General features: G+C 38.1%; 1 protein-coding gene across 3 annotated transcripts in view; it reads right to left on the reverse strand.

Moving 5' to 3' along the window:
- The window catches only part of LOC135221704 (dorsal root ganglia homeobox protein-like), a 172,345-nt gene that overhangs the window by 32,112 nt on the left and 127,573 nt on the right, over positions 1–12,660 (reverse strand). For all 3 annotated transcript variants that reach the window (XM_064259477.1, XM_064259466.1, XM_064259458.1), the window contains one exon: positions 7,125–7,226. In XM_064259477.1, coding sequence (XP_064115547.1) covers positions 7,125–7,226 — 102 coding nt within the window. The remainder of the gene's footprint in view (positions 1–7,124; positions 7,227–12,660) is intronic.

The following is a 12,660-nucleotide window of genomic DNA, read 5'->3' on the forward strand; positions in this document are numbered from 1 at the left end:
GAGAATTAGCATTTGATTTCATCCCACAAGCTTACCCCTACTGCTCACAATTGGAGGCTATGGTTAACACCAATGAAAACTTAATCGATCCTAAACCGGCATCTTTGAACATTTCTGCTCTTCGCCATCTGCATCATCAACTGACCAACATTCACCGCAATTTCTTCCTTTCTTACAGGCCGAACCAAAACTAAAACTACTCTATAGTCTGTGTTTTTATTAATTATTATTATTATTTCTTGGAGAGCCGACGGTAAATATCTGCAGTCGATATCACTGCAGCTGATCCTCACTGGCTGTTCGCCCTCCCCGCTCAGCAAAGGATTACAGTGTTATCAGTCAGCTCCAAAATGACTTACTACAGGCTTATCTGTAATTTGCCTCTGAGATTGGCGGAATTTCTCATTCCAGAAGCAGGTACTAAGTCCAAGGTTTCTTTTCATAGTCGACAATACTAAACAACCAATGCCAAAGACAGCATGACCCAAATTCGTTACTGATATTTACAGACAAATAATTAAGATGTTTCTCTGATTTGACCCGAAGGAAATCGACAAGCATACACACACACAAACATACATATATACATATATATATATATATATATATATATATATATATATATATATATATATATATATATATATATATATATATATATATATATATATATATATATATATATATATATATATATATATATATATATATATATATATATATATATATATATATATATATATATATATATATATATATATATATATATGAGAGTCTGATCACGTCACCGTGTTTCATATATACACATTAAGCTACTAATATCTAATTCACTTTACCTCAGAATTAATATATTTTTATATATGTTAAATGAAAGGGAATTTTTAGTTGATGATGATTTCGTCGGCTCCCGGACGCGAACCTAGGAACCAAGAAATCAGGATGTACAGTGTAGCGCCTTTAACCACACAGCTACCACGAGAGGTAGCTGTGTGGTTAAAGGCGCTTCACTGTACGTCCTCATTTCTTAGTTCCTAGGTTCGCGTTCGGGAGGCGACGAAATTATTATCAATTAAAAATTCCCCTTCAGTTAACATATATGAAAATATATTCAGAGGTAGAGCGAATTAGATATTGATGGACATTTGTAGCTTAATGCGTATATATAAATAATATATATATATATATATATATATATATATATATATATATATATGTTGTGTGTTATATATAGACATATATATACTCATATATATATATATCTATATATATATATATATATATATATATATTAGACATATATATATATATATACGTATATATATATACTATACATATATAATATAAAATATATATATATATGTATATATATATACATATACACATATGCATTACGTATATGAATTTTTTCCATCATGAAATGGTGCGATAGAATTTGAGAATTGGGTTAACAGTTCGAATCATCTCGAAGGAGAGATCAAGCTACGGCCACCATCCAAATTATTTTTCTGTTCTGGATAATAGAAAAGTGGTTGAAGGTCGGACTTGAGAGTAAATCTATTTCCAACCAGAGAATAAGAAGAAATGTGCAAGAAAGGTTTTCCGCCTCCTCCTTTGAAAGTTAGCAATGCATAAATGAGGGTGTGTTTATGATACTCGCGTCCTCAAGTCTTGTGACCTGAACTTCAGCAGACAGGAGCTCTTCGTCTTCTGGAGCCACCTCCTCAAATGAGTCCGTTTGTCTTCACCAATACCAGAATCTCCTTTTTACATCTGTTTCCCGTGAGTAGAACCTTTCTTTACTTCACTGCTTCTTCCTTGCTTTTATCGGTTTCCCTCTTTTCCATATTCGTTGACCCACTCTTATTCTTTTCCTTCTTCTTCTCCCTCCTCCTCCTCCTCCTGGTGTTTTCCCCTCGGTGTGTGTGTCTGCCTCCCCTCGTATAGCAGCAGCAGCCGCGCGCCCTCCTCTGAACCGAACCCCTTCGAGTCGCAACGAAACTTATTTTGCCTCCACTTTTCCCGAGCCTAATTAGTCCCCGAATTCGATATGTCAATTAGAGATGGAAATAAGAAAACCAATTATTGTAATGCATCATAATCTATTTTACAAGTCCCGGCAAAATAAGAGTCGGGATGAGGAGAGTCGGACTCTAAATTAATTGAAGTTAGTTTTGCCTGCCTCCTCCTCCTCCTCCACGTCACTCGACTCGTTCCTGCTCCCTCCGCCTCCTCCTCCTCCTCCTACGATTCCTCATCCTCCTCCTATTCCTCTTCCTCTTCATCCCACTCCCTTCTCCCCAACGCTCCCCTTGAACTTCAGGAGTGGAAAGAAAAGTATTCCCCCCCCCTTTCCACCTTCGAACCCCACCAAACATCCCCCTTTGGATCCCCTCCCCCTTTCCCCCCCTAAGTCCTCAACCGCCCGTTGGATGATCTTCGCCATCCAGATCCTTTTGCTTCATCTCGATTTTATCTAAGTCTCTCGAGTTATCAGGTCTTTTCCGTTCGTAGCTTGAGAAATAATTCCGCTCTCCTCTTAACGATATGGCGATATTCTCTCTCTCTCTCTCTCTCTCTCTCTCTCTCTCTCTCTCTCCGTATAAACCACCTAATTTTTTCTCTCTCTTCACATTGGATGGAAGTACAACGAGTTTGCAGGTTCTTAGGAAAATTATTAAAAAAAAAACATTTCTTGGGCGATATTTCCATCTCCTAAACTGGCCAGTTTTATAGAAACTCGAAATAAGAGATTTGAAACTGAAGTACAGTTCTGTTTTAAAAACTTCCATGCTAGCGAAACGTCCTGCAGAACGAAGGGGAAAAAGGCAGCAGTCGTGGCACTTTTCACACAAGAAGAAGTCCTGCAGAACGAAGGGAAAAAGGCAGCAGTCGTGGCACTTCTCACACAAGAAGAAGCTCTGGGGGCGAACGACGGAAGAAGTGAAGCCGAGTTCGAGCGACGAGTTCCTATCGTTATCGTTTATGAGCGAAAGGGATTACTAATTTGATCCGAACTGTCACTCAAGGTCTTATCGGGAGGGGCCGCTCAGCTGACCAGGGGCTTTCCTCCTTCGTTTGTTTATTCCTTTTTCGAGCGCTCACGAGTGTGAGTATGTGCGTGTGTGTGTGCGCGTGTAAGTGCGTGTATGTGAAAGAGGCAGATCGAAAGGCAGGCATACAAACAGACAGAGGTATGTCCCTGTATTCGTGATGCTCTGTAGAGCGTGGATTTATGAAGTACAGACAGCGAACTCTCTCTCTCTCTCTCTCTCTCTCTCTCTCTCTCTCTCTCTCTCTCTCTCTCTCTCTCAGCACTATTCAGTAGAGAATAGCATTCTTGTAGTGGTAGGTATACTAATGTCCCTTTTCTCGACGTGTGTTATTTCGGCAAAATATTAATTCTCTCTCTCTCTCTCTCTCTCTCTCTCTCTCTCTCTCTCTCTCTCTCTATATATATATATATATATATATATATATATATATATATATATATATATAGATATTAATTCATGTACATAAATAAAATTTGAAAATATTCGTCCGCAGATAAATTTAAAAAGATAAAAAAAAAAAACTTGGTATTGTAGCAGCCACGTGAAATGTGAAGAGAACATGAATTAACAATGAGACCTTCTCCCTTCATATTCACTTACAATAAATATAAATAATTGTTAGGCTGCTCCTGGGTGAACAAAGTGATGTTTTTGCACGAACCACCGCGATAAGGAAGTGCGTGTATACAAGAGAAAAAGCAATAAAAATGCCGCAAGCGAATAGAGAAAGAAAAACGTAAAAAACGAGAGAAGTAGGAAGCAAAAAAGGCCACAAAGGGGAAAACAGAGGGGAATTTTCTTCTCGGTCTCTCCTCCTCCCTCCTCCTCCTCCTCCTCGCCTCCTCCTCCTCCTCCTCCTCCTCCTCCTCCTCCTGGGGTGAGTCTCGAAGCCAAAGGCAAGAGGGAATTTCGACGTTTTTATCCACATAATGCGCTCGTAACAAAATCCATTAATTTTTCTATTAGAGGAGAGGGCGGGGAGGGGAGACCACGGGCGCAGGAGGGGTGCCACTTTCACCCTCTAATCACATTTCTCGCCTCATTTGAATATCTCAGTCAATACTATTCTTCGGTTCTTCTGGATTCATGTCATTCCTATTAATGCTATTCGTTCTCTCTTCGCTTTCCTCAATGGTTTTGATTGGTTCCTTCCCTCGCCTGCTCCTCATTACTTCCTCTCGCCACTGACCGAATCTTGGGTCTGTTCGGTCGCTCTCCATCTTGGGATAATACTTGGACTCAAGGAACAATAGATTAGAAGTGATCATTCTTTCAGCTAACAGAGAGAGAGAGAGAGAGAGAGAGAGAGAGAGAGAGAGAGAGAGAGATTTATCAAATCATAGCGAACTGGGGTAATTACCGTCATGAGGATAACATGCACTTGAAATTCAGTACGTGGAAATGTCTTGATGACAGTGCAATACATTGTGACTGTATGTCAAAGCACAGCCGCCTCATAAAACCAGAACAATGTCCAAGTTTGTTATAGGATCACTGATGGAATCGAAAGAGATGGAACATTTTACACTTTTCTTCTCACTAAAATAATAAAAGTGAAGAATAAAAAAAACAAAAGGAACTTCTCCTCGAACATAATAAGTCTAAGTCTCACGCACGAGAAGGGCTCACAAGCCGAAGGGAATATCGGTCGGTATGACCTCTGTGGAGGAGGAGAATACGAGCGATTCTTCAGTGGCAATCCAGCATCCTTTAGGAAGCCCTCGACTCCTCTGGCATCCCCAGCCTCACGTGACGGGGGCCCTGCACCCCCGCCTAGTCCCCCACCCAGCCCAAAGCCAATTCTTCTAGTTTGCATAAAGAAGGTAATATATCTAATTGAGAATTTCATTTGAGGAGCTAATTTGGATATTACCTCAAAGAAATGAAGTGAAAATTTGAGGGAAAGGCATTTTGGCCCCGCTCTAATTGGATTGGGAATCTTATGATGCCGCGTCTAGAGAAGTGGAAAATTTCTTTCCCGGAAAAATCCGACGCTTTGATGTCCATTGGAAAAGTGATCCCGCTTCTGGAAAATGTCCGGAAATTCCGCCTCTGTGCATAATGACAGCGGCCACGTAGTATAGCCTGCCGCTCCGGGCTCGGTATCTCCAACTCTGCTTCTTCCCCCTCGCTTAAACCTATGGCATGCCCTCCGGTTCTAGTGCACCTACATGCAATCATACGCATGTCTTCATGCATCGGTAATACACATGTGTGTATACACACATACAGATATATATACATATATATATATATATAAAAATATATATATATATATATATATATATATATATATATACATACATACATATATATATATATATATATATATATATATATATATATATATATATATATTTGTTTGGTTGCGTTATTCTTGTTTTTTCCTCACCGGTCACAAATGATTTATCATCCCATTGTGATGTTAAACTTCATAGCTCCTGCGGCGCTGTTTTGCCTTTACATTGATTCGAGAAATTCATACAGGTCGAGTTAGTCAGATACCCTACCGGCACAAGTGCCATAGAATTTACGACTATTATAGCGTCATAGCTATCACAAAGTTGTGATAGTCATCGAACTTAGGGGGGTCATCAATGATATAATGCTCATGCCTGTTACAGAGGTAATAACTATGATACAGAGGTCTTGTCTGTATCAAGACAGACTAGAGCTCTTTGTTTTCATAGCATTCAGTGAAGTAAGTATTCATGACTCAAATAAAGCGCCTTAAATTCCTGATATTATTCACTAAAACGCTCGCGAACCACAGGGCTAACGGAACGAGCGACTCTTGAACAACATGACAAAGTTGCGGTATATATCAGTTTCTCAAGGATGCACAGTCCATCCGCACTGTTCTGTCCACCCTCAAAGTTTAAAAACTGCTGAGGCTAAAGGGCTGCAGATTGGTATGTAGGTTATCACCCACCAATCATCAAGCATACCAAGTTGCAGCCCTCTAGCCTAAGTAGTTTTTACATTATTTAAGCTTAAATTTGGCTAAGATCGTGCGTCTGCATCAACACAATCCACCACCGGGTCGTGGCTGAAAGTTTCATGAGCCGCGGCTGAGAGTTTCTTGTGGGTTTCACAGAGCATTATAAGCTGTACAAAAAACTCAAATGCGCCGAGACACCTTCGGCGCATTTTTCACTTGTTTAACTTGCGTTGCGTCTGGATAATATTCCATAGTGATTGTTTATGTCACATTTGTCTAAAAGATGTTCGATGAATCATGAATGTCTTTGACAGACAACATTAAAGTTCGTTATGAAGTTTGTGATTCAGACAGAAATCCTAAAATGAGGTTTTTAAATCTACTCAAAAGTCGAAATGTTGCCAGTTTTGAGGCTTAATTCACTGCCTAAGGCTCCTTTGAATAAGAGACCGAATTGCGCTGTATCAGAATAAGGAGGTAAAAATTCTTGATACACATAAGCATACGTAGATTACAGGGATGACTGAGCTCGTGGCATGAAACATCGGCTTTTTCTCCAAAGTAGTAATCTCTGTCAAAAGACAAAAGCACTTTGACAACAGGAACAACAAAAGCTTGCTAGATGTTGAGTGGTATAGAACAGAGCCAGTTGCCCGTAAAATGAGCTTAGGGAAAGATCCCGGTGGTATTATTTTGCTCCCTCTGATGCCTTCCTTACGAAAACAAACGAGAACTGACACCATTTTTCGTCTCGGCCTCTACAAGAGCAAGAGGGCAAGAACAACTTGAGCCCTCTCATTAATGTGGAAATCGAACAACTTTCGAACTAAGCAGACGAGTAGTTTTATACTGACCCCTCATCAGTTAAATGTAGCCAAACAAAGAAAGGTAGAGAAGACGTGATAATCACAACCATTTCAGCTCTCTAAGACTATCCCTCGTAGCATGATATCTTAATCGCTATCAAAAATCTACTCGTATTCAGTGAATTTTCTCATTTCAATAGGTCTGTTCAATACCGAAATTCTGAAGACTCATTCGTTCCACTGAAGCGTTCCTCACGAAACAAACAAACTCATGCAGATATACAGATAAAAAAGGATAAATAAATCAATCAAAGTAACACGTACCTGTACTCTGGCCTCCGTGAGATTGATCTTCATCGCCAGTTCCTCTCGCGTGAACACGTCTGGGTAGTGGGTCTGCGCAAAAGCATTCTCCAGCTCTTCCAGCTGCAAAAATAAACACAGGACTGAAACAGAATCATGGGAAAATCATGTGATTTATCGGACTGCCATTTTCTTCGTTTATACCTGTTTGATAGAATAAGTTACGAATTTTCCGATATGGTAATGCCGTTATAGCAATATGAAAAAGAATGGCAGTTATGAAAACAACGCGGCATTACTAGAAATTTGAAGTAAAATTCATCGCGAGGACAGGAAAAGCAAGGGCTAACTTTCACAAATTTAAACATCGCATCTTCGGTAATAAGAGTGTTTATGGCCACACGATAGTCAGTAATGTTATTCAGCGCTATGCTGTTTCATTTCATGTTCATTTTCGTAGATTAATTGTACCGAATTCGAATTTCCAAAATGTTTGTTATGAACTGTGAAGGAATTCAGGTATTGCCGTTTTTCTATTTTCTATTTATTAATTTACTTATTTATTTATTTTTTACCCTCTTGTGACACCAAATAGAAATGCTTGATGTACTGTACAGAGATGGTAAATCTAGTCGATATATAAACTAACTAGACTTCAAAATACATGGGCAGTTTCCTTATAAGATACTCTTGCTCAGTAACAAGACGAGATCCCACAGATATTGCCTCAAAGTCTACTGAAACTTTCGGCTTCTTATTTTACCTATAAAGATCCTTTGACGTCATTGCCAATAGTTAAGCTTAAGCTGATATTTCGAATTTTATCTCAGAAGTTCTTTCTTATGAGTCCCTCAGGCCTTCTCCATCAAAACCTCCTGTATGTCCTGAGGATTTAGGCTTTCATACAGAAAATTTGCTATTTCTATTCGTTAATAATACACACACACACACACACACACACACACATATATATATATATATATATATATACATATATATATATATATATATATATATATATATATAGTATGCAATTATTTATTTATGTATCAAAAACTTTATGTCGCTGTTAATCCATATATTTGTAAATTAAATATTTTAATTAGTGTAATCGAACCATGTGCCCTACACTGGGTTATATTTTCCTAAATGTAATTGTCCAAAGATGAATGGAGGTGTTTATCCTCTCCTGTCATTCTCTCTTCATTGATGATGTTCATATCAGAAGAAAACATGACCGTGCATAATTAGGAAGTTAAGCTTTAAATAGTCTCGGCATCATATAATCCTGAGCAACATTGTGGGCGGTGAAGACTATCAAGTACGAATTACCTCAAGGTACTATATAAATCTACCACCGCGCCCCTGCCTTCTTCTGAAGAAGTGTTCCGTGAAATGTTCTCTGCCTGCTTTCCTTAAGCGCCCTGTAGGTTCCATACTGGACAGCTTTAGCGGTAGGAAGGTGGAGCAGATGTGTCTTCGCTCTTCGAAGCTCGATTTCCTAATGATTGTTTTGAAAGTGGAGGAGCGAGATTTTCCAACGCTGCAAACCCGTTGTCTCTCCCATGACGTCTTGGTTGGCATCAAGAGCCAGAAGGAACCTTAGGATTTAGCATCCGAATCCCATCGGAAAGAGGTCCTTGGTTTTCTTTCCGAATTGAGCACCTCGCTCTCCTGAATAAGGAACTATGTTCTGCACTTACGCATACACCACGAAAGTGAAAACGCTATCAGGAACAGTTGTAGAAATCCATATCAAGGACAAAACGGGGGATTTGCAACACCGTCAGTATAAAAATCAATGAAATCTTAGAAAAAATAATAGCATTTACCACTCCGAGCTCCATTTCGTTGGTTCTGCAAGTAGGAACTGAAAAGGAATCTAAATTTATAGAATTGTCATCTTCTTCAGAGTGTTGACGAATACCACTGAATGGTGGTTTGCTTAATGACCTATTCGTACCAACAGATCTTCCGAGATGTTCGAAGATGCGAACCCTGAACTGACGCTTGAATTTTCCGATGTACATTACACTAGAGCAATGACACTTTGACTTATAAACAATAGATGACTGCAGCTCAGTTGGTATCACATCCTTGAACCTGAAGAATGTTTCCAATGTCGATTTTGGCTTAAATACCATTGTTGAATTGCTGTGCTTTTAGACTTTTTTCTACTCTTTTGGATCATGCATTCGTAGCTCTATATCTTAAGGTTTTGCTTTGTGTTTAGGTTATTATACCTAGTAATGTGTAATTTCATTTAGCTTTATTACTTCATTGATTTTATGTAATACATATTCCATTGTAGATTGCCCGATGATGGAGGAATGCAAATCTAAGAAACTAGTCGCAACTTAAAAAGATGCTCGTCATTCAACCCCTGGTTCTAACAGTATACTATATATATATATATATTATATATATATAGATATATATATATATATATATATCATATAATATATATATATAATATATATATATATATATATACATATACATATATATATTACGTGATCAACTATTAAAGAATACATTTTGATTAAAAGTACCTCCATATCAATACTAAATAAATTGTATATTGGGTTTTTGGGCCTTTTATTTTCATTGAAGTAAGGGAACGTTCATTTTATATATATATATATATATATATATATATATATATATATATATATATATATATATATGTGTGTGTGTGTGTGTGTGTGTGTGTGCGTGTGTGTGTGCATGTGTTTGTTAACGGCGGTAATGATGACCGACTAATATTCCAGTGCGTTTAAGACGCAAGAAATTCTTACACCACCCATGAAAAAGTTATGCAATTCGGATTTTTCTGGAATCTGGAGATCTCTCTCGCTTTGTTAATAAACCTAAACTGCTAATATCCGCGACTTTATGGTTATCATGATTCTATCTGTAACTTTAGTTTTTATAACTGACATTTCCCCTTTCCAGCATCCTCTCTCTGATTCCATAACTCCATTTTTTGTATTTCCTCTTTCCAGCATCCTCTCTCTGATTCCATCGCTCATTATTTGTATCTACAGATCCTCTCATCTGATTCCTAACTCATTTTGTGAACAGTCTATTTACGCATCCTCTCTCTGATTCCATAACTCATTCCTTGTATTGGTCTCTTTCCAGCATCCTCTCTCTGATCCATAACTCATTTTTTGTTATTTCTCTTTCCAGCATCCTCTATCTGAGTCCATAATCATTTTTTGGGATGTCTCTTTCCAGCATTCCTCTCTCTGATTCCACACTCATTTTTTTGCATTTCCTCTTTCCAGCATCCTCTCTCGAAATCCATCACTTATTTTTTGTATCTCCTCTTTCCAGCATCCTCTCTCTGATTCCATCGCTCATTATTTGTATCTCCTCTTTCCAGCATCCTCTTTCTGATTCAATCACTTATTTTTTTTATATCCTCTTTCCAGCATCCTTTCTCTGATTCTATCACCCATTTTTTTATATCCTCTTTCCAGCATCCTCTCTGAATCTCACTCATATTTTTTATTTTTCATTTCCTTTTTCCAAGTACCCTCTCGCTGATTCTATCACCCATTTTTCGTGTTTCTTCTTTCCAGCATCCTTTCTCTGATTCCATCGCTCATTTTTGTATCTCCTCTTTCTAGTATCTTCTCTCCAATTCTATCACTCATTTTACGCATTTCCCCTTTCCAGGATCCTCAATGATTCATCATTCGAGATCGCCAACATCAGCACCAGAATCACCCGTCAAGCGTTATTCATGACTTTCCTCTATGCTGTTCTATTCAAATAACCCATAGAACCAGAGCCTTGACGTTATCATAAAAAAGGAGTCAAGTGAAGCCTGACACTTGGCCAGTGTCCCTTATATCTTGAGTGAGAGCAACTATGTACTCTGCAAAAACGAAGGGGATGACTTTTGCGTGTTACTGACGCCCTTCCCCTCGCCGCGAGGAAACCTATACCTGTTACACTTCGGTGAAAAGTGAAGGGGACATTTATGTTAAGTTGCCGCAGATGACCCTCGTCCTCCATGCACACTCCAGAGGGAAACGACCAGGATGAAAAGAACCTCGGATCGAGCCAGTCTTGACTTTCTGCCACGTGAACGCTTTTTCTTATATAGTTCGAGTGATATCCTCATTTTTTATAGCACAAGTCATTCACTGTCAATATTTCGAAAGTCATGTCAGCACTCTATCCTTCTTCAACATTGATAAAGAAATAGCTTTTACTGATAAGACTATCAAAATTGGTGGAATGAATAACTTTCTGCAATTTGAATCTGATGAAGACCCGAATGCTCTCAGGGTGAATATAAGGCTACAAACGACGTCGAGTCGAGGGAAGGAAGATTAAGGTGACGTTCTATTCCTGTCGTGGGGAAGATGCAACAGTCGGCCTCTTCTCTTACATTTCTTATGTTCCGTTGCCTTGATATCAGGCGTCAGCTGATGAAAATAGATGATAACAGTACCAGTGCTAAGTATGTGAAAAAAAAATTTCGTAGAAGCAGCAGTCTTTTGCATTCAACAGATTTACATAACTTAGTCACCATATATATGAGGATAGTGAATCAGATATTTTCTTCATTACAGACAAACTTATCCATTCACATCTATGAATATATATATATATATATATATATATATATATATATATATATATATATATATATATATATATATATATATATATATATATATATATATATATATATATATATATATATATATATATATATATATATATATATATATATATATTTCTGTGTCGGTATGGTTGAGAATGCCTTAGTCTACAGGGGCTTAAAACTCACGGCCTGCAGCCTGGAAGGGCCTTGGGACGGTCATTAGTAGTCCTCTGTATAACCACATGATTCATCAGTCCTTGAAAATATGAACATTAAGAAGAAAATCAAAATAAAATTGAACAAATAAGTTGAATAAATAGGATGTAACTAATCCGTAGATTATTCACTCTTTTCTTCGTGTTATGTTACTAATAACGATGTGTGAGCAGCCTACCACAAGTGACTCCGATGTTTCATAGAACTGAATGAAGCATGTCCAGGGAGCAATGAAAAGTGTTTCAATTAGATTTAAGCTTGAAATCACTCTTCATAATCGAACCATTTCAACATTCCCTCCAACCTTCCCTCCTCCTCAGTCCTTTCCCTTTTGCTCTTTCCGTAACAAAAGAGCCGCTTCCCTCGCAAGACAACATGGTAATTTCTCTTCATCACAGCGGGCTGTTTGATGTATTACCTAATTTGTAAATACTGTCAACCCGATAGCTGATCTTTACTCTTGTTTGTATATCTATTTTTTTTTACCAGACGAATGCAGTGTTACAGCATTGTATTTTGTTCCCTTTTCTGTTACTGATATCAGGTCGTGAAATAAAGACGAAGGCCCTACGGTCTTTCCTTTCACCTTTTCCTGCGACAGCTCTTTATTTTCCGTAAGAAAAGCAAACTATCGGAAGCTTTCCTACGTTTTTTATTTAATTATTTAGTTATTTATTGTCCGTGTCCACGTCTCATTTAACACAAGGAGCACATTCT

The sequence above is a fragment of the Macrobrachium nipponense genome, chromosome 20 (genome assembly GCF_015104395.2).
Source record: "Macrobrachium nipponense isolate FS-2020 chromosome 20, ASM1510439v2, whole genome shotgun sequence".
In the NCBI taxonomy this organism is placed as follows: Eukaryota; Metazoa; Arthropoda; class Malacostraca; order Decapoda; family Palaemonidae; genus Macrobrachium; species Macrobrachium nipponense.